The sequence below is a fragment of the Myripristis murdjan genome, chromosome 16, assembly GCF_902150065.1.
Source record: "Myripristis murdjan chromosome 16, fMyrMur1.1, whole genome shotgun sequence".
Lineage (NCBI taxonomy): Eukaryota > Metazoa > Chordata > Actinopteri > Holocentriformes > Holocentridae > Myripristis > Myripristis murdjan.
Genome location: NC_043995.1, coordinates 31801580 through 31822364, shown reverse-complemented (window position 1 = coordinate 31822364; position 20785 = coordinate 31801580). Strand labels below are relative to the sequence as shown.

General features: G+C 45.3%; 1 protein-coding gene and 1 long non-coding RNA gene across 3 annotated transcripts in view; one reads left to right on the top strand and one right to left on the bottom strand.

Annotated features, from left to right (window-relative positions):
* Positions 1–10949: 10949 nt before the first annotated feature.
* LOC115374309 (uncharacterized) lies at positions 10950–11311 on the top strand. Its single transcript, XR_003929608.1, has 2 exons — positions 10950–11090; positions 11121–11311. It is a non-coding gene; the product is annotated as an uncharacterized LOC115374309 (long non-coding RNA).
* A 36-nt stretch (positions 11312–11347) lies between these two features.
* Positions 11348–20785, bottom strand: part of bbs9 (Bardet-Biedl syndrome 9) — a 174145-nt gene continuing 164707 nt past the window's right edge. For both annotated transcript variants that reach the window (XM_030073159.1, XM_030073160.1), the window contains one exon: positions 11348–13795. In XM_030073159.1, the coding sequence (XP_029929019.1) occupies positions 13458–13795 (338 nt within the window). In that variant the 3' untranslated portion in view covers positions 11348–13457. The remainder of the gene's footprint in view (positions 13796–20785) is intronic.

Genomic DNA, 20785 nt, shown 5'->3' with positions numbered 1-20785 from the left:
CCTCCAACAAGTAAAGAATAATAATAATGATGATAATAATAATAATGATAATAATAACTGAGTAAAAGTCGCGGGTGTGAGGATCCTGAGGGAAGTCGCGGATGATTTGGGAACAAAAAAAAAGAGACTTCGCTCTCATCCGGTAGGTAATCCCAAAGCAGTCTGAACCACAGTGACTGGAGCGATATGGAAGCTTGTAAAAATAATAATAATAATAATAATAATAATTACAAAACTGGTTTATAATCGAGAGCGAGCTCCGACCCGTGAATCATCCTGTTATCCGCTCGCTGCGAAAATCTGCGCACAGAATCCAGGTCCGTTTGGCGCATGGATGCTCGATGCCGACTGTCCGGGACGGAGGAGTGGACTGCAGAGCCTCTCTCTCTGTATGGCGAGTGTGTGTGTGTGTGTGCCTGAGTGTGTGTGTATGTGTGTGTGTGTGTAAGAGGCGAGCTGCCTCTCCTCCCTCCGGTATTAAAGCGGACCTCTGGTGTCGGAACGCAGCAGAAAGCCAAAGCCCTGCCTCCTGAGTTAAAGCGGGGACCTCCTCCTCCTCCAAACCCTTAAGAACTTTTCAAAAACCCCTCGAGAGATTTTTCCAAAACATTCCAGACCGTTTCCAAAAACACTCAAGGCCTCCTTCAAACAAACCCCGGCAGCAGGAAGACTCTCTTTTTTTTTTTTTTTTTTGTTATCCCACCAATCTAACGTCCAAATCTCCCTGCTCTCCTCTCTTATGTTTGACTGCCACTGAACCTCTGTGCACAATGAAGCTGTGTGTGTGTGTGTGTGTGTGTGTGTGTGTGTGTGTGTGTGTGTGTGTGTGAGAGAGAGAGAGAGAGAGAGAGAGAGAGAGAGACCCACCTCCTGCTGCTGGATCCAGTTTCATTACCAGCAGTCCAGGGGAGCTACATGTGTTTCATGTCTCTACGCTGTGGATGTACATGCTGGAGAAGAAGAGGAAGAGGAGGAGGAGGAGGAAGAAGAAGGAGAAGAAGAAGAAGAAAAGGAAGAAGTGGACTGAGCTGAGGTCCGGTGCAGGCTGTGTGTCCTGCAGCAGGTCCACACATTTCCAGTCTCCGCTCACTCAACAAAATGAGCTTATCAAAGTGAAATCAGGGGGAACCTGAAGGGGTCAGAGGTCAGCGGGTCCCAAACTAGGGCCAGGGGGCCCTTGAGGAGACGCCCAAAGCAAACCAAAGTTTAATTTAATGCAATATGCTTTTCAGTTAAAGAAAAAAAAAAGAAAAAGAAAAGAAACAAGACAATAGCAAGAATAATTTAAAGGTTTAAGGTGCACCATGTGAAAGGTGGATTGGAGGATTATTTAGATTCAACTTGAGAAAATTACCTGCTTATTCTGTGTTTTCTGAGCCCAAACAGGCCTCGGCTCCGCCAAAGTGCACCTCCAGACTAGACCTCCGCTCGCCTTTACTGCCTTTCTCTCTCCTGTTTCTTTCAGCAGAAACGTTTCAACAGCAAAGAGCGTCGGTGCTGCTCAGACGCTGCTCAGCTCTGTGGTTTCTGTCTCTGTCACATTCAAATATTTAACAAAGTGTCTTCGCCCACTCGCCTCGGCCCGTCCCACTTCAGCAGGCCACTCTGCACAGTTAACCGTGCTGTCTTTAAGTCATTTTCTCATAAATCTGAAGCCTGCAGACGACATTACGGCTGTGTGTGTGTGTGTGTGTGTGTGTGTGTGTGTGTGTGTGTGACAGATGAAGCGGCTCGCATGACACACAGCGTCTGCCTGCGCCTGTTTGTTGCTCTCAGACTCGCAGCTCTTTAAACTGAAGCTCAGACGGGAAGGAAAAGCGAGTCTTCAAAGAAATAATTATGACCCAGCCCCTTTTAACTGCCAGCGCTGCTCTATCTCTGCTGCTGCACGCACACACACACACACACACACACACACACACACACACACACACACACACACACACACACACACACAGAGGCATGCGCACACACCAGAGAAACAGCAGGTGTGTGCGTTAGAGAGAGAAGGAGAGAGAGTGTGTGTCAAAAGAGAGAGGGAGAGCACTGTGTTAAAGAGTCAAAAAGAGAGAGTATGTCAAAGTGTGTGTGTGTCAAACATTAAAACAGGGTGTGAGTGTGTGTATGTGTGTATGGGTGTGTGTTTGTGTGTGTGAAAGACAGAGTGTGTGCGTGATAAAGAGGAAGAGTGCATCAAAGAAAGAGTCAAAAATGGGAATATCAAAGACATGGAACATGAAAACTGTCAAAAACAAAGTGGAGTTATGTCTCAGAGAGAGAGAGAGAGAGAGAGAGAGAGAGAGAGAGAGAGAGAGAGAGAGAGAGAGAGAGAGAGAGAGAGAGAGAGAGAGTGCATGTATCAAAGAGGGCCGTGGAGACAGTGTGTGTGTGTGTGTGTGTGTGTGTGTGTGTGCCATCCTCAGCTTTGCCTCCAGGTTGAGTTTCAGTGCTGTGAGCCACTAGATGGCAGCAGAGAGGGGAGCACGCTGCCTGCCGCAAGGTGACCACAGCCTCATTTTACACACACACACACACACACACACACACACACACACACACACACACACACACACACACACACACACAGGTATGTAAGTGCACCTTGATGACCCTCCTCCTCACAGACGGAGGTTTTTTTTTAGGACGTCACCCTGACAGTTCAGATCTGAGGCAGGATTCATTCAGAGGATTTACACCCGGAGAGCAGGGGGTCAGTCTGCCTTGCTCAAGAGCACTGTGACCGGAGACTCACCGGCTGATTGCTGGGAATCGACCTGTGACATTTACATTGCAGGACATTTTCTCTATGAAGGGAAAAATGGACACTGCCTTTACTCCTCAGCTGGAAAAAGTAAAGTTAACTAATGTAGGACTGAATCAGAGTAAACAGATCAATCAGAATTTAATAATTTCAGTTCAATGGAAATGTGTAATTTTTGCTGGTAGAGATGTGGAATGCATCGACACTGTGAGCAAACATCGCAGACACTCATTTATTATTTATTCATCTCTTTTTCTTGAATAAATGAAGGTTAAAAAAGGTCATGTTTTCTAAGGTTTCTTTTCTAAATCCCTGCTTTTAACGATGATGCATCAAAACCGTCTGCTGTGGCGCTGAGTGTGTGTGTGTGTGTGTGTGTGTGTGTGTGTGTGTGTGTGAGTGTGCGTGTGCAGGAGGGGGAGTGTGATGGGGCCGGTGAGTTATGTTTGCACTTTAGGTGTTCAGCTGAGAGCCTCTGCGTGAGACGGAGCTGAAGCCTCTGCTGCTGATCATCAAGGAGCTGAAGCTTCCAGAAACTCTGATTCTTGGATCATTAAGAAGCAAAGGATTGAGTGCAATGGCTCAGGGTGAGCTGTGAGCTAAAGTCAAGACAAGTGATGGGTAGAGTTTTTAGAAAGCAAACTGGGGGCCCCTGAACGTGTCCCGGGGCGGTGTTTCCAAAAGCGGGATGTGAGGACCTGCAGGCGGTCTGGAGGCGGTCATGAACAGGCAGAACAGATCTCAGTGAGTCGAGGAAATGTAAAGCAAGCCGAAAAAAAGTGCTTTTATTTGATACACCTGTTCATTAGTTGCTGGTTTTGTGCATTAGACAGTTTCACACTTTTCTTGAAGGGGTCCCGGGGCGTTTCCAGCAAAAAGAGGAGCAGGTTAACATCGTCATCATCCCGCATTAGATGATGGACAAAACAGCATCAACAACATCCTGATCATGGAAGAGCAAAGTCACAGAGCCAGAGACGGAGAGGTGGAGGGTTTTTAGAGGAGCAGCTGGAGGCAGACAGGTGGGCAGACAGGTGGGCCGGTCGACTCTCCAGGCTGCGATGGGAGAAGAGGAGCGACTCAGGCCGAGCCGGGTGAGTTATATGTTCCTCCTCCTCCTCCTCCTCCTCCTCCTCCTCCTCTCGGCTCGGTGGCTGCAGCTCAGACCGGCTGGTAGACGTGAGGCGGAGCCCGGCGGCCCCGAGGTTAAAGCCCCCTGCAGCCGGCAGGTCTGGCTCTGGGGGCCGGGAGGCTGCTGGGGCTGTTTTGTCAGAGCCAGCTGTCTGCCTCAGCTGTCTGCAGGAGGCCGGGCTCGTCCTCAAGCCGGAGGTGCTCCTCGTCGAAAGGACAAGGAAATGTTGCCGCGTTCATACGACAGTGTGTTAGGGCCACTGTAGGGGAAACAATTACAGAGCTAAAAAAAAAAACAAAAAAACTCCTCAAAACTCAAACAAACTTTCTGAGGTTAAAGTACTGTGATATTCTCTGAGATTACACTGGTAAATTTGCGAGAAAAACTCACAAATTTATGAGGAAAAAAATCTGAAATTCTAAAGTCACAAATTTGTGAGAGAAAACTCTTCTTAATAGGTCCAAGTCACGGAAATGTCTCTTCGAAGTCCGGATGCTGATGAGAGGATTGTGATTCTGGGCTAAAATCAGCAGGATTTAAATCTCACTGCAGAGTAGAATCTGATGAGTTCATCAGCTGAAACACGGCGAGCAGCAGCAGCAAAAACAGAAGTGAAAGAAAAACAATTTTTCAAGGTTGTTTTCCGTAAGTTTGTGATTTTTTTTTAACTCAAAAAATTACAACTTTATTCATGGAAATTCTGAGTTTTATTCTCAGAATATTATTGTTGTTTGCATAATTTGTCACCTCTCTCCTGCTGAGCAGATTGAGGCTGCAGTTCTTCACTGGTTTCCAGTCAAAACCACCACATGTGCTGAATGGGCTCCTCGCACTTTTCAATGCAATGAGTTCTTTCACTTATTGTGTTTACATGAACTTTAGCAGTTGGTGTATTTGTCTGTTTATTGGCTGTTATCTGATTTCTCAGATGTCACGTGAATGAGAAAACCTTCCGTAATCAGAGGAAGGGATTAAGAGAAATCGACAAAAGGCAGCTAGACTGATGATAATAATAACTGAGTAAAAGTCAGAAGGAGAAACCAGATCACTGGGCCATGGAAACCCTCTCACCAGTTTCTCTCCGTGTTTGTATGACCAAGGGGAGAGCGGATAAAGAAACTGACAGGATAAACACAATGAATGCACGCGGTACAGAGCCCGGGCGAGGAAAAACTCTCCATTCTGCTTTCACTGAAGAATGGTTCCGAATTTTCTGTCGATGTTACTGACAGCGTGCATTATGATGATGTGCTGTCATTTTTAGCGTTTCAAAATTCCCATTAAAAACCAGTCTCATGTTATAATCCCCAATGTCTCTGCTAGTAAGACAGCAAACTTATCTGCTCAGTTCAACCAGGTGCTCTTCACTCTGAGACTGTTTTACAGGGAGAGCTCGAGGTTTGCAGGTAAAATGAGCAGAATGGACCAGTGCTTAGAGATCGTCTCATAATTCACAGCCGCCGATCAAACAGCAGAACAGATAAATTAATTTCCAAACCGCTGAACATGTGACCTCTGACCTTCCTGTGGGGGGAGACAGAGAGCACACACTTTTCTCCTTCGGGATGTGGACGTGTAAAATAAAGACAATGGATCTGAAGACCAAGTAACCTGTCAACTTAAAGGAACAGTTCACTCAAAATACAAAAAAAGAGAGAGAGAAAAAAAGGGGAGACAAACTGGAAACCTCATCAAATCACACAGAAACCATCCGGGTGGAGACACTGCATTCGCGGTAACTGGGAAAATATTGATTTTTTGTATTTAGGTGAAGCTTCTAAGCTGATCTCGTTCATTTTTGACCAACAAAACCATCTGGTTCCATTTGGTTTGAGAAGCCACAGCGCGCTGAACTGGGAGACACAAACTGCAGGACGTCAGGACGGATTTTCCTCACAGAAACAGTGAAAATCATCCGTCAACACGCGAACAAGCTGTCAATCAAAAACCATAAATCATAAGCTTAAGCGTCATACTGGTCGTGTAAATTCAAAGTGGTGATATTAAAACATAATGTTAAAATATAGCGAATCAGGTCAGGGTCAGATCAGTGACACTGTGGCAGATCATTTTCACTGTCACAGTCGCTGCTGTTTGATGACCTATAACGTTCGTTTTATTGGACAGTTAACTAATGACGGACAGATGCTTCGGCCAATCATCTGCCGCGTCCCGGCTGAGTGTGGCTGCAGGAGGAAACCGCCTCACAACATGTTGATCCTCCGTCTGACTGTCATATGGCTGCAACCTGCTGCACGACTACACCCAGCCATGTATTTATATACATAAAAGTGGGGGTAATTGTTTCCATGGCGACCTGCTGGCGGCGTGTGTTCGGTCTGAGCTGCGTCGCCTCATCTGAAGTGGTGACGTGTTGACTCAGCGGATGGCGGCGACACGGACGCACTAATTGATAGCGTGGACTCTCTCTATAGGCATTGTGCTCAGTCACAGATGGGACGGGCCTGTGTGAGGCTAAACACACACACACACACACACACACACACACACACACACACAGACACACACGTTTTTTTTAGGCGCTCTGTCTTTCAGTGCAGAGTTTAAATCTGCTGAAATGTTTGAAATAAAGTTCAAACTTTCCCTCACCTCCACTTCGGTTACGTTTCCCAGAATGCTTTTTGAACACATTTCACAGCACAGAGGCGCTGCTGCCTTTATTAGTCCAGCAAACTCAACTGATTCTGTATCCACAGTTTGTCCTGAGTGAGGGGAAAAAAGTCCCAAGGAATCCCATTGGTGGAAAGTTTTGAAAATCCCCTCTATATGGCCATGTAATACCAAAAAACAGCCTTTTAAACACACAGGGGAAAGGGGTTCAACATTTTACTTTCAGATATCACTATAAAAATTCACAAGTTGATTACACACACAAAGACAAGAAAAAAAGTCAATTACAAGTTCTTTGAATTATTCTGTTTACACATGCATATCACACATTATCTGATTTGATATGCGCTAATAAGGAATATGAGGAATAAATGCCAGAAGAGACATTTAAACAGTGAATTAAAAGGTTAATATATATATAGTAACCTTGAATTAAAAGGTTACTATATAACAGTGAATTTCTTTTTTCTTTCTTTTTTCTTTTTTTTTTACCTTGCTTTATTTATTTATTTAGGCTCATACTGGGACCTGAGTTCTAATTTCGTACCACTGACGTGTAAATGTGAGCTGGTATGACAATAAAGTTCCTTGAATCCTTGAATCCTTGAATCGAGAGAGTGAGTTTCTGAGATCTCGTCCAGTTTCCGTTTTCATGCCTGAACCCGTAACCTCTCCCTGCTGTTCACCAGGTGGTTTTGTGGCCTAAACCTGACCGTGTGAAACTGAGACGCGGTGAAAGCGATGCCACTGGCGGTAAAAAAGGGGCGGGGCATGAGAAATTCTCTAGATCTGACCTGGAAAGGAAAACGCGTCCCAATATGTGAACGTGACGACTGGCAAGAAGAAACAGACGCAAGACTGAGAATGTGAAAGAGATTTTTAGTGTTTAACAGTGAAATTTTCCTTTAAGTTACGAGACTTTATGCGTCTTCTCGGAGCCGTTTGCACAGACGTTGTGTCTCACCTCTGCATGGAATGAGACTGAGTGACGTGATGTGAGGTGAAGTGTCTCTTTAAGGCGGCGGGGAGGTTTTCGTCAGCGAGCGCCGTGTGAGAGCTGCAGATTTACTCTGGGAGGTCTGGGATTTATCACACTCAATACTTTCCCTGGTTTTACAAGCGTTTCACATGGAAGTCGGGCTGCGGGTTAATCTTTTGGCATATGCCGCTGTTGTCGGACAGAAGCCACGTATCTGCAAAAGGTCCGACTTTCAGAAAGAAGGTCCTTTTTTTTTTTTTTTTGCAAGTGACTTTGCAAAACTCAAGTACAAAAAAAAAAAAAAAAAAAAAAGGTGAAAGTGCTGTGATGCAGGTTTCTGTCTGTGAATGTGGTGATAAACACGTTTCAGCTCCTCACCTGCTGCACCTGAGGGACAAACAGGATCAATCAGCTGCTAAACTACAACACAGAAAATATGACCTTTTAATGACCTATATCATCAGTTAAACTCCAAAGTTTTTTTTTTGACTAACTGATGAATGATTTAGTCTTTATAATATCCAAAATAATAAAGTCTGATGGGAAGCGACGTCTTCCTCAGTCTGACCAGCAGCCGAAAAAAAAACGACGACGACAAAGTCTTAATTTATAAAGATATGAACAGAGAAAGAAAGATGATATTAGCATCTTAATGATCTCAGTGAAGCTGGAGTCAGATGATGTTTGGTATTTTTTACTTGATAAATAACTAGAATGATTAATCTTTATCAAATTATATTTAATGAGTTTTCTGTCTGTGGACAAAGTAGCAGATTTCGTAGTTTGAGCGCTGCAAGCGACGCTCCCAGTTCAACAGAGCCAACGTTCCCTAGCTGTGATGCTGCAGCTTCATCCAGGGAACCGGATAATTCCTGGTGACTTTCCTTTCCCGTGGAAAAGAAAAGCAGATTTTGTAACCGGGGCTGAAATTTACTTTTTACAATTTCAAAATAATCACAAGTTAGCAGAGCCCAGTTTTAAAGCTGCTTTCCTGGCCTGAGCAGCAACCAAATCAACCAATCAATCAATCAATCAGGTATTGGTTTTATATTAATGTGTGAACAGTGAAATTGTTGGATTTTTACTTAGTAAACGACCAAAACACTTAATCAGTCATCAAAGTTTTAAAGAATGAATTTCCCATCAACTAATCAATCGTTTCAGCTCTGCTTGTAACATTTATTACTTTTTATACATTGTGCTGAAGTAGCAATCCTCATTTTCGTTGTAACTTGTTGTGCAATGACAAATAAACTCATTCATTCATTCATTCATTCATTGAGTGTTTCAGAAAACGTTGCTGCGTTACGTTCCCAACAGAACGTAACAGGGAACAAGGGAACCAACAGAACAGGGAACCAGATACATGTTCTTGTATTTTTCCAAATGAAACGTAAACATGATCTCGTGAGATTCCCAGCCGAACAGAAACCATGATTTCGTGACATTACGGAGGGAACAGCAAATTAGGCTAATGGCGTTACCGAGGCAACAAAACATATTTACCGCTCGGCCTCCTGAGGGAGTCGACATGCGATCTGTTTTGTTTGAGCAGAGAAGAAACATCATCCAGCGGCATGCGATCCGGTGACGCTCCCCGCGGCCACGCAGGAACTCAAGCAAAACTCCTGCTGACGCTTCAAATCTGCACGGCAGCCGAGGAGCGTGAAGCGATGCTGCAATTATGTAATCGGGCCGCTCACGCCTTCACACTGCAAACAGAACCCACACAGAGCCAAACAACACCTTTACTACGCTCTCTCTAAAGCCGACACGTCCCGAGTCCTAATGCCTGATGGGCCTTTTTTTGTTGTTTTTACACAAAGGGTGTGTGTGTCACTGATTCTTGGGAATTTGGATAAATCACATCCCACTAAGAAAAATGCTATTTCTTTTGGAAATTTACAACATTTTAATGAATAAAAAGAATCAAAGGCATAATCAGGGGGTCCTTTGCACATTTGTAAGGTTTTTTCATAGGTTTATTTTAATTTGTTTATTTTTAATTTAATGATTATATGTTGGCCCATGGCCCTATTTTATAAAAAAATGCAAAATGAGGAGGTTGCACCGGTACATTGCTGAACAGCCAAGACCTTGGCCTATAATGATATACCTTCAGATTTTGTAATTTAACTCACTTTTTTTCAGTGGTGTGTGTGTGTGTGTGTGTGTGTGTGTGTGTGTGTGTGTTTCCGTGAAGAGGACGGAAGCGACTGCAGACGAGACAAAACATGGAAAGACGCAAAAACACCAACATGAGAAAAATGAGAAAGCGGTGATTTTAAGAGCCAAGAGCGACTGGAGGAGGAAAAACGAATGAAACAAATGTAAAGAGAAAAGGAGCGGAGAGGTACTGAGAGGAGGAGGAGGAGGGGGAGAAATCAGATGAGAGAAAATGAGAAAAAGAAGAGAAAGAAATGGATGCACGAGGGAAAGACATGAGATGAAAGAGTAGGAAAAGAGGAAATGGACAAAAACAGATGAACAGAAACAGAAAAGGTTTTATGAGATGTGAGGAAAGAGATGGAGGGAATGTGGGAGAGAAATAAAGAGGAAACAGAAGTGAACAGGTGCAACGCGAAGAGACGGAAAGGAGAACAGAAAGTGAAGGAACGAGGTGAATAAAGTGAAGAGGGGATGAATGGAGCGAGGGAACGGGGAAGGAAAGGATGAAAAAAAGGAGATGAAAACAAAAGCTGAGACAAACAGGGAGAAAAAAAAAGAAGAGAAAAACAGATCGCCATGAACAGAAACAGATTTTTTTTTTGGCGGGAGAGAAACTCGATCTTGTACCGATGTGGCCTCAGACACACACACACACACACACACACACACACACAGAGTCACTGCCAAATACAACAGCAGCTCCTCTGCTTGAGCACGCCGTCCCTCTGACCTCGGCTTCAGTGCAGGAAGTTCACACACACACACACACACACACACACACACACACACACAAAATCAAACAATCAGTAGAGAAATGGCCGTGGTGGTTTCTCCCGGCGTGACGGCGTCCCCGTCGGCTTCGGGCTCCTGCTGCGTTCCAGGAATGTCACAAAGTTGGAAATTCCGGCGCCCGTGTGGGAAAAACGCAGCAGAGAGGCTCGTGGAGTTTCTGCTCCAGGGAGGAAAAGGGATTCAACCCCGAGGTGTGAACATGTTCATGTACCTGTTCAGGTGCCCTCAGGTGGATCAGACGGCTGCACCACACACACCTCCTGCTGTCCTGCACAGCAACATGACAGCAGCTGCTGGGTAAATATTATTTTACGTTGGATTATAATCTGTCACCTGGTAATCTGTCACCTGAGACTTTCTGACTTCCAACTTCCAGCTTCCTGTGTGCAGGGGATCGGTGTTCCAGGGCATCATGGGAAATGTAGTTCCCTACGCTGCCTGTCTGCTTTCAGCGTAATAATAAAACATAATAGTAAGAACAGAGGTAATATTTACAGGTCAAAGTACAGGAAAATTATGTATTTAACTTTTAATCTTCATAGAACTCATATTAACAATAGATATTCTGACCTGTTAGTGTGTGTGTGTGTGTGTGTGTGTGTGTGTGTGTAATGATCAAACTGCACGTCTAAAATGAGTGAAGTAAAGCCTCTGAGTTCAGCAGGTAAACCTGAAACACCAACAGGCTGGAAAAACGAGGACAAACAGACGAGACATTTTAAATACATATATTTTTAAATAACAGTCACAGTGAACAAAATAATACAGAACTAAACAAAGGCTTTGATTCCAAAATGTTAAATATCCACTCAAAATCAATTATTCAGTGTTTATCGGCTTTATTATTTAAAAGATAAATTTGATCTGATCGTAGAGCTCCTCGGTTGAGAAACAGATTGCAGATCTTGTTTTTTTTTTGCTTTATTTCCTGAAGTGGATTAAATCTCATTTTGGAATGAAGCGCTTCACATAAACTTCCTGCTTGTGTGGCTATAAAAACAGACTCAGAGCAACAGGAGCCCGGGACGTCCCAACAACTATCAGGTACAAAAACTGACTCTAACGTACGACCAGACGGCGTCTCCTAACGGGGTGAACCTCTAGGGCCTCGTGTCCACCGGGAGCTCCTCCAGCAGCTCCTCCAGCAGCTTCCTGTTCCCCACGCCGGCCTGCGCTCAGGAGGCCCGAGCGGTGAACCGGTTTCCAAAAGTCAAACGGGAGCAGGAGCTTCACACCACGAGGCGCAGAGGGGGAGGCTTCCTGTGGACGGACAGAGGCTGGCACACACACACAAACACCGGCCGTGTGTGTGTGTGTGTGTGTGTGTGTGTGTGTGTGTGCACCCGTCCATGTCCTGAAGATTACACATCTACCTCGAGAAGAATAACTCAACATTGATTTATTTCAGTAAGTCCTACCTCTACAGGACATCAGAGACCTGAAATCCTCTGGAATCCTTATTTTTTTTTTTTTGTCCAAATAGTGGTGATTATTATTATTATTATAAAACTCTTGTTGAGGCTTTACGGCTCCTCCTCTGACGCCCAGAAGTGTCCCCGGTGTGGACGGACACTCTGGACGGAGTCTCTCGATGTGTTTGGGGTTTACTGACGAGGTCGCGTTTTCCACTCAGAGCTCGAGCTCTTCGCTGTAAACCTGTCCACGGCGAGGAATCTTTTTTTTTTTTCTTTACCATTTATCCGTTTTATTGTTTTCACTTCTATCCTTTATTATCATCTGATTCATAAGCCGTAATAGCTCTCGTTGCTCCGCTCTCTGCTGCGGTGACTCAGCCTCGCCTCGGGGATCAATAACGTTCGTCTTATCGCATCATATAAAAGAGATTTAATACTCGGCTGATGTAATGGGAGACGCGGGTGCCGGCCCTTCCTCACATGAAGACGGACGGAGAGCGAGTCGGCTCCTAATCCGGCCCTGCAGGCTCTTCTCAGCACTTCCCTTCACATTGTTGCCCTGATTTTTTTTTTCCTAGAAACCTCCAGCGGCTGGAAAAAAAAAAAAAACGGCCTTGTGGTTTTTTACCGCCCTGCGAGAAAAAACAGTCGCATGCTCGAGCCTGCAACAGCCAGTAAGTGTCCATCAGCAGCCGTGTGTCCTTGAGTGTCCCAAATGTAAAAAACAAAGCTGGTGGTTGGGTGGTTAGGAGGGGGGTGTGGCTTTAGGTTAGCCGGAAGCGGCGGGGCGGCTGGACGCGGCGGGCGGTTATTCTGAGCGGCGAGGCGGGGGAGGCTCGGGCGGGGCGCCGTGCCATGCAAGGGGGGCGAGAGGGAGGGGCTGACGTCACGTCCAGCCTGGCACACGGGCAGCGGGGCCGAGCGGGGGCGGCTTGGGGCCGGACCGGGATTAGGGAGGCGCAGGGCTGTGGCTTCGCCTGCCACTGAGGCAGACAGGAGGAGGAGGAGGAGGAAGAGGAGGAGGAGGAGGAGGAGGAGGAGGAGGAGGAGGAGCGGCTGAAGGCCTGAAGGTCTGAATGTGAGGAGCGAAGGAGAGGAAGTTTCCTGATGTCGCCGTGGGCTCAGGCCTCACCGCCGCCGCCCGCCATGTGGTCGGCCTCAGCTGTGCCAGCCCGGAGAGAGAGAGAGCGTGTGTGTGTGTGTGTGTGTGTGTGTGTGTGTGTGTGTGCGTGTGTGTGTGTGTGCGTGTGGACACAAGGCAAAGTTATTACTAGACAACATATGCATGCCTCTGGGAGTGGAAGATGCTACACTGCTGAGATCTGTGGCTTTCTGACAATAAAAATGTATATACAGCACACATGTGAATGTATAGAGTGTGTGTGTGTGAGAGTGTGTGTGTGTGTGTGTGTGCGCGTGCTGTTGAAACATATGCCTTTGTATATGTGTATTTATATGTGCATATGCTTTCCAGACAGATGCCGTTTTTGTGTCTGCACATGAATGTATATCTCTGCCTGTGTGTGTGTGTGTGTGTGTGTGTGTGTGTGTGTGTGTGTGTGTGTGTCTTGGCTCCGGTCAGCCCTCTGCAGCCTCAGGCTCCTTCTTCTTCACTTTCACCGACGACTTCCTGGAGACCTTCTTCTCTCCTGACTCCTTGCTGGACTCCTTGGCCTCCTTCTCCTTCTTCTCCTTCGACGCCTCCTTCTCCTTCTCCTTCTCCTTCTTCTCCTTGGAGGACGACGACTCCTTCTTGGCCTCCTTGCTCGACTCCTTCTTGGACGACTCCTTCTTCTCCTTGGATGACTCCTTCTTCTCCTTCTTCACCTCCTTGAGCGACTCCTCGGCGCCCCCCTCCTCCTTGGCGGTCGCCTCGGACGACTCGGACGCCTCCTTCTTCTCCTTGGAGTCTTTATCTGGACGAGCGAGGAGAGAGAGAGAGGGGAGAGAGAGAGACATTATTAATGCACACACACCTCACAACACCTGGCACAGGTGAGCGGCAAAACAGACAAGAAACAACAGAACCAACCGAACGCGGGGAAAAAGGACAAATCTGGAGTCATTAAATGCTTCAATAATTCAGATTTTAAAGATGTGTAGTTGCCAATATCTGATAGGCGATATCTGTCGATGCTGACAACAAAATATGCTCAGATTGGTTTCCACCTAATCCCAGAGAATATCCAGTCTCTCCTGTAGTGGGATTAACATTTTGGAGATCTAAAATACAACTTGAGGACTCAAACTGTAAGATCCATCCTTCTCAAAGAGGCTGGGATGATGCTCAGTCCTGACAACAGCCACAACAACTTTGACCTTTTTCACACGATGTGCCGATGTTATTACAACGAGTGCAATCTGTAATCCAGGAGTCCAAACCGCAGCTCTGTAGAAACAGTGAGTACGTTTACATGCACACCATATTCCGGTTCGGCTCAATATTCCGGCTAAGGTAACTGCGCCGCGGCAACTGGAATATTCCGTTTACATGTTACTTGGCATGTTCCCGTGTTTCGGCGTATTCCACTCTCTGACGTAATGCGACACTCAGCCTGCAGGGGGCAGCAGTACGCGTATAGGCGTCTGGTCTGCCGGAAAAACAGACGAAGAAGTCTTCTTCCTCGTCGTCTTTTTCTTCTTCTTCTGTCGCTATTTCTATGTTTTCTCCCATCGATATCCTCCATGATATTTCAGTCTTTCATTACCTGAAGGCAGACTGCAGTCTCCTGGCTCTTGCTGCTGTTCGCCATGCCGTTTTCCCCGCTTGCAGGTAACCATAGCAACAAAGACGCCACAGAATTCCTTGCCAGTCGAGCATGCGCAGTCGTGACTGAATATTCCAGTTCGGGGCATTTTCCGACTAAGGTGGTTACAAGCCCCAATATTCCGGTTGGAACAGGCATATGCCAGGGGGCTTATTCGGAATTCTCTCCAACCGGAATATGACCTTAATCGGGTTCGGTGCGTGTTTACATGACACGTGCGCAACCGGAATATTGCGAATATTCCGGTTAATACAGGAATAAGGTGTGCATGTAAACATGCTCAGTTTAAAAGTGAGATTCAAAAGATATCAAAGATAACGTAACAGGGGAAATTTGCTTTGAATATCGGCCTGAAATACAAGGCGAATTAGCTGTGTTCAAATAATGTATACGTTTCTGCAATGTATATATATGTATATCTATGTATATATCTATGTATCTATGTATATGTATATGTAGGTCACAAGACTGATGTGCATTGCAAGTTGCAGAGAGACACTTGAGACTTTTGATTTTAATTCAGCGGCTGCACAGTTCACTGCAGAGAAAATGCGTAACAAGTAGGCTAAAATGTCCCAAGCCAGAAACATGTTCAGGGATTTTTTAGTTCATTTTTTTTTTTTTTTTTTGAGTTTTTTTTTTTTCAGTATTTTTTGAGTTTTTATTGCATCTATTTGATTTCAAGTTGGCTGCACGCCGCGTTATTAAAATGGTATGAGCCAGTCCAGATGTGTTTTTTTGTTTGCAAATTGTAGTTGCAATTGTTTGCAATTGTTTTATGCTCATGTTAAAAGAGCACAGGCTTACTGCAATATTTATTTATTTATTTTAGACGTTACGCACGTGACTCAATTGACGCCACTCATTTTATTTGATACAGCCTGCTTTTCAATAAAAAGATTACGCTATAAATTGACATGCCTTGATATCATTCTTATATAGCCTGCATATAATTTTTAGCTCAATAAATTCAGATAATATTTGACTGGAATTTCAAGCATTTGTCCGGTAAATTGAAAACCTGCTGGTCACGTTGTTCGGTGCCAATTTTTTCTAACGGAAACCCTGATATCTATCTATATCTATCTATCTATCTATATATATATAGATATATATATATATCTATATATACGGGCCAGATCATGACAAACATTGACTGTAAACACACAGATCTGCTGCACACCAACATGTATTTTGGGTCCACTTTATTCTAAGCTCGTCCACACACACCAACACAGCCCTTCATCAGAGCCACACAGCGTTTAGGAGATGCACTCATCTGACGGGCCTCCACTTGAAGTGTGTGTGTGTCAGGAGTGTGTGACAGTTTCCTCACAAGCTGTGCTCACAGAGGGTTTTTTTTTTTCTCTCTCTCTTTTTAAACGGCCGGGCGAACACACAGCTGGTCCAAACACACGGCCGCTCTCAGACGCTGTTACCATCGAGACTAATTGAGCGACAACGGCACCTGTTGCATTACAAAGGAGCCCCACTTAACACACACACCCCTCCTCCACACACACACACACACACACACCCACACACACACACACCCCTCCTCCTGCAGATTGGATGGGCACTCTGATAAGACGATAACGGACCGTTGTCTCCCAACAATGAGACGAGCTTCTTATCTCCATGAGAACGGAGAGAGCTTAAAGAGACTGGAGACTGCAGCCCGCTATCTCACTCTGTGTGTGTGTGTGTGTGTGTGTGTGTGTGTGTGTCTGTGTGTGTGTATGTGCATGCGTGTGTGTTCAGTGACTCCAGAGTGGAGGTCTAATCAGCTGGCTAATCGTCTAGGACTTAGAGAGAGAGGGACTTGGCTTAAGTGTGTGCATGAGTGTGTGGATGTGTGTGAATGTGTGTGTGTGCGTGTGTGTGTGTGTGTGTGAGCGTGTGTGGCAGGGCAGGCGGGTGCCAGACGGCGTCCCTCAGTGTATAACTCACTAACCGCAGCAGACAATGTAGTTTCCAGGAGTTTAGACAGTCTCGCTCACGTTGTGTTTCGTTATTATTTTGGAGTTTGTCGCGTCCTGGCAGCTCAAATTAATTTGGACAAATCAGAGTAAAAATCTCGAGTCTCAAACCCCCTCAGACCCACCGAGCTCAAATCCCACCGCCGTGCAGGACGAGGATGGCGGATACAAACGGGTTAACCTGTGTTTCAGTCCCGTTGTGGACCTGGAACCGTCCCGGCTCGTTACCGGCTTCGCCTCCCATCAGCAGAGGTGGAAACGAGTCGCCCGCCGATTTAAAACTCACTCAGACGGGACGACACAGGAAGAGCTCGACATGTCAGCTCAGACACCTGCTCAGCTGCAGGTGAGATCTGAGCCCCGTCACCTGTGTGCTGCAGCGGGACGTCCCGCCCTGTGTGCGACCTGGGAACAGACGACCTGCTGCACTCGCCTCTGAACTGGAAACTCATCGTTTGTTAAAGTTTTTTTTTAAAAAGTGCAGCTGGTTGTGTAAATGTTTATCAAGTGAGAGTGTGTGTGAGTGTGTATGTCAGCATTATACTGAGATCAGTTGTATATGTGTGTGTGTGTGTTGGGCGGTGTTACATAAGTGTGTGTGAGAGAGTAAGAGTCTGTGTATATGTGTGTGTCCATTAGAAGAAGAGTAAGTGTGTGTGTGTGTGTGTGTTAATTCCACATGTGTGGTAGCGACAGAGCTAATCCAGGCTCGATGCTGTCTGGTCACTGCTGAGGTGTTTGAGAGCTCTCTAACACACAATCACACACACACACACACACACACACACACACACACACACACACACACAGGAGCCCCAATGTCTGAACAACACTCCTCAGCAGCTGAGCCAACACACCCCAACACCAGAATACCGTGTGTGTGTGTGTGTGTGTGTGTGTGTGTGTGTGTGTGTGTGTATCAGCGTTTCATTAAATATCAGCCATTCGGTGTCGTCCTCCTCTGATGTGATGGACACAGTTCAGGTTGATTGATTACATATCGATTATTAAACTTTCTGAATTTATTCTAAAGTGACATTAAGATGTTTGATATTTATTTTCCTGGGTTGGAGGTTTTTAAAGCGTCTAAATTCTCTTTTTTCAGAGGCTCTGACAAGAAAAAAAAAAAAAAAGAGAGAGAGAGAGAGAGTGGGTTGACCACGAGTGTGAACTGGAGTCTGACCCTGTTAGGGATCAGGGGTCAAACTGGTCTGCTCGGGGTCAAAGTTCACTGTTTAACCTGCTGTCTGTTCAGATGACCAAGCAGAGTTTGAGATGCTGGCCAGGGAAAGGCCACAGGAGCCGGTAAAACAAAAAGTATCAGTGTGTTCTCAGGGTTTTACACAGTATTTACAGTATTTTGGCTCACTGTGGCTGGATTTATGTAACGTTAATGTTAATTGGCTCTTTAGTCCTGGCCTTGTATTCGTGTCTTGATGAACGCAGCTTCGTTTTGGGGCGGCCGTGTTTTTTTCCACCTCAGCCGCTTGAACAATCTGAGGTGGGAATTAGGGAATTAGGGAATTCCAAGTCTGGAGTTTCCCAGTTCCCAGTTGCAAATGAAGTGGACAGCTGGAAGGACGACGAAACGCAGCGAGCATCCCCCCGTCTGAGGGGCGAAGCTTTCGTTTGATGAGCTGAGTAAATGAAATGAAGTGAACATCTGCGGCGTGGTGTCCTGCCCCGCGCGGAGCTCAGACTCCGGAAAGCCATCTGCTTCTGATGAGGGGAGTCGGTCCCGGCCTGACGTGAGCGGCTCTGAGGCGGGACGTTCCCATGTCTGCCGCTCGGTGTGAACAGCTTCTTACACAGGATGGATCTCAATCTGCATACGATAAAGTTCCTGTACAAACACAACCAGCAAATCTGTGAACATTTTCCTTGGACCTGAATCCCGACACCATCTCTTCGCTCCCGGGGAAGCTAACGTCCCCTCGTAGGTTTTCTCTCTTTTCCTTCTCGCGGTGCAGCAGGAAGTGGAGCGGTGTGAGAGCCGGCTCCTCGGGGAAGTGGTAGCAGGGGTCGATAAACATTGATGTTGTAAGACAAGATGGCAGCTTCCCTCCTGTATGGAAAGCCAGAAGGGTCAGGTCACGTCTTGTCGGCCTGCTACTTCAACAAACTAACAAAGTGGACGTCTGCAGACTAAACAGAGAGGGGCTGCTGCTCCGTGTCGCTCGGGAAAACAAGTGACGTTAATCCAAGCTCACATGGGACTGAAGCTACCTGGGAACGACTGCAGGCTTGTCAGGATTACTGCCGTCCACAGGGATTTTAATCTCATGTGAATTTTCTGCAGTCAGCAAAGTACATCACATATCAGATTTTAACTCTTTATAGGGCACTCATTGAAATACTTTGAAATTCAAAAAAAACAACCCTAGACTGTTATTAGTGAACATGACATGACTTTATTACTTTTATAAAATTTTTCTAAAATTTTAATTTTCCTATAGAAAATCAAAGCCAGTGAGATTGGTCAAATGCCACAATCATGTGACCTGGGATGTAGAGCGATCTTTGCTGATTGGCTGGGTGAAGACCAAATGATTATTGAACTAACTGAGACAGGGGATGGGCCTGATATGTAAAATTTCTGAAATTACCAAAAATAGTCACTTGCCCGATAAAGGGTTATTAAATAGGGCTGCAAATCATAATTTTTTTCACTATCAACCATTGATTTATTTATTTATTTTTTTGATTAATCAACTGATCATTTCATCTGTAACGTGTCAAAATAGTGAAAATGTCCATAGAGAGTGATCAAAGTGATGTCTTCAAAATATCTTCTTTTTTCTGACCAGCAGCCAAAAACCCTGAAAGTATTCATTTTATTATAATATGAGTGGAGAAATGAAGACAATCTCAGCATCTTAGTGAAACTGCAAGCAGAAAATGTTTGGCATTTTGCCTGATAAATGTCCAAAAAGGTTTAATTGATCATCAGCATTATAATAACTGCCCTGTCCATTTATTAGTTAACTGGCTGATTGTTTCTGCTCTAGTTTTAGTGAATGATCCTCATGGGAGTGTACTGCAATATTATTCCCCAAATTCGCTGAGGCATGGTTTCATTTTGAGCAGCGAGCACAACGCCAAACACAGCGCAGGCACAGTTTGTCTCAGTAAATAAAAAGATAATCCTTGTGGTTTGTGAGCTGGTTGTTTATGGCCGCCATGTTTTTGTTGTGGCTCTGTTTGTGTCCAAGTTCAGCGTCGCTGTCACTTGGTTTCCATTTTCCAATTCAGCTGTGTTGCTTTGCCATCTTGATTTTATTTTCATCTGAAGGACGGAGGAAATTTTACGAGCTCCCTGTGGCATCCTGACATCAGCAGCACAACTCATTTTTTCATTTTTCTTGCTTCTGTGTTGGTGACACAGAATACTTTATCTTGTGTTTATGTAACTCAAGACTGTGGTCCAGCTCCTCAGGCGAGCTGGGAAAACATTAAAAAAAAATGTTCCCTTCCTCAACAGCTGCTGCTGATGTGCCTCTGAGCAAGGCATCGAAACCCCTGACTGATCCAGTGCAGGGTGGATGTGAAGCAGATGCTGCTGGAGAAATAAAACTTATTTCTCAACATACTTGATGTAACTGAAGGACACATTCCAGTCTTCCTCTTGTCTCAGCACAAAATGCATCGACACATTCGTTATGAGCTGTGAACTGTCTGACTGGTACATGAGAATATTTTTACAATCAGTCACAGACTCATTGTGATAAGAGTGACAGCTCTCTCCTAAAATATGACGGTAAATGTCAAATGTCAGCTGTGGAGCTGAATGAATAAAAGCCTACTCTGCATACCGTATTTCACCAATGAATCGCCTGGCCGCAAATAGCCGCCGGGTTCTTATAAACGCCTGGGGTCTGCACGCATTTTGCGTATTAAACGCCCACCCGAATAACCGCCGGGGTGATTATTTGCATCATAATGAGGTAACCCAAAATAAGGCTACTCACCTTATTTTGCAGCAGTAAACAGTTATGCACACAATAACTGTGCGGCACTTCTGTTTTCTGTCAAAATGAGAGCGCTAGCTAACGTTAGAACAAAAGGGTGTACCGTAATATTAAACCGACAGACTGAAAATATGTTGGACAGCAGCTGTCATCACGATAATGACCTGGTGCAAAAATAAATAAAGGCCTGC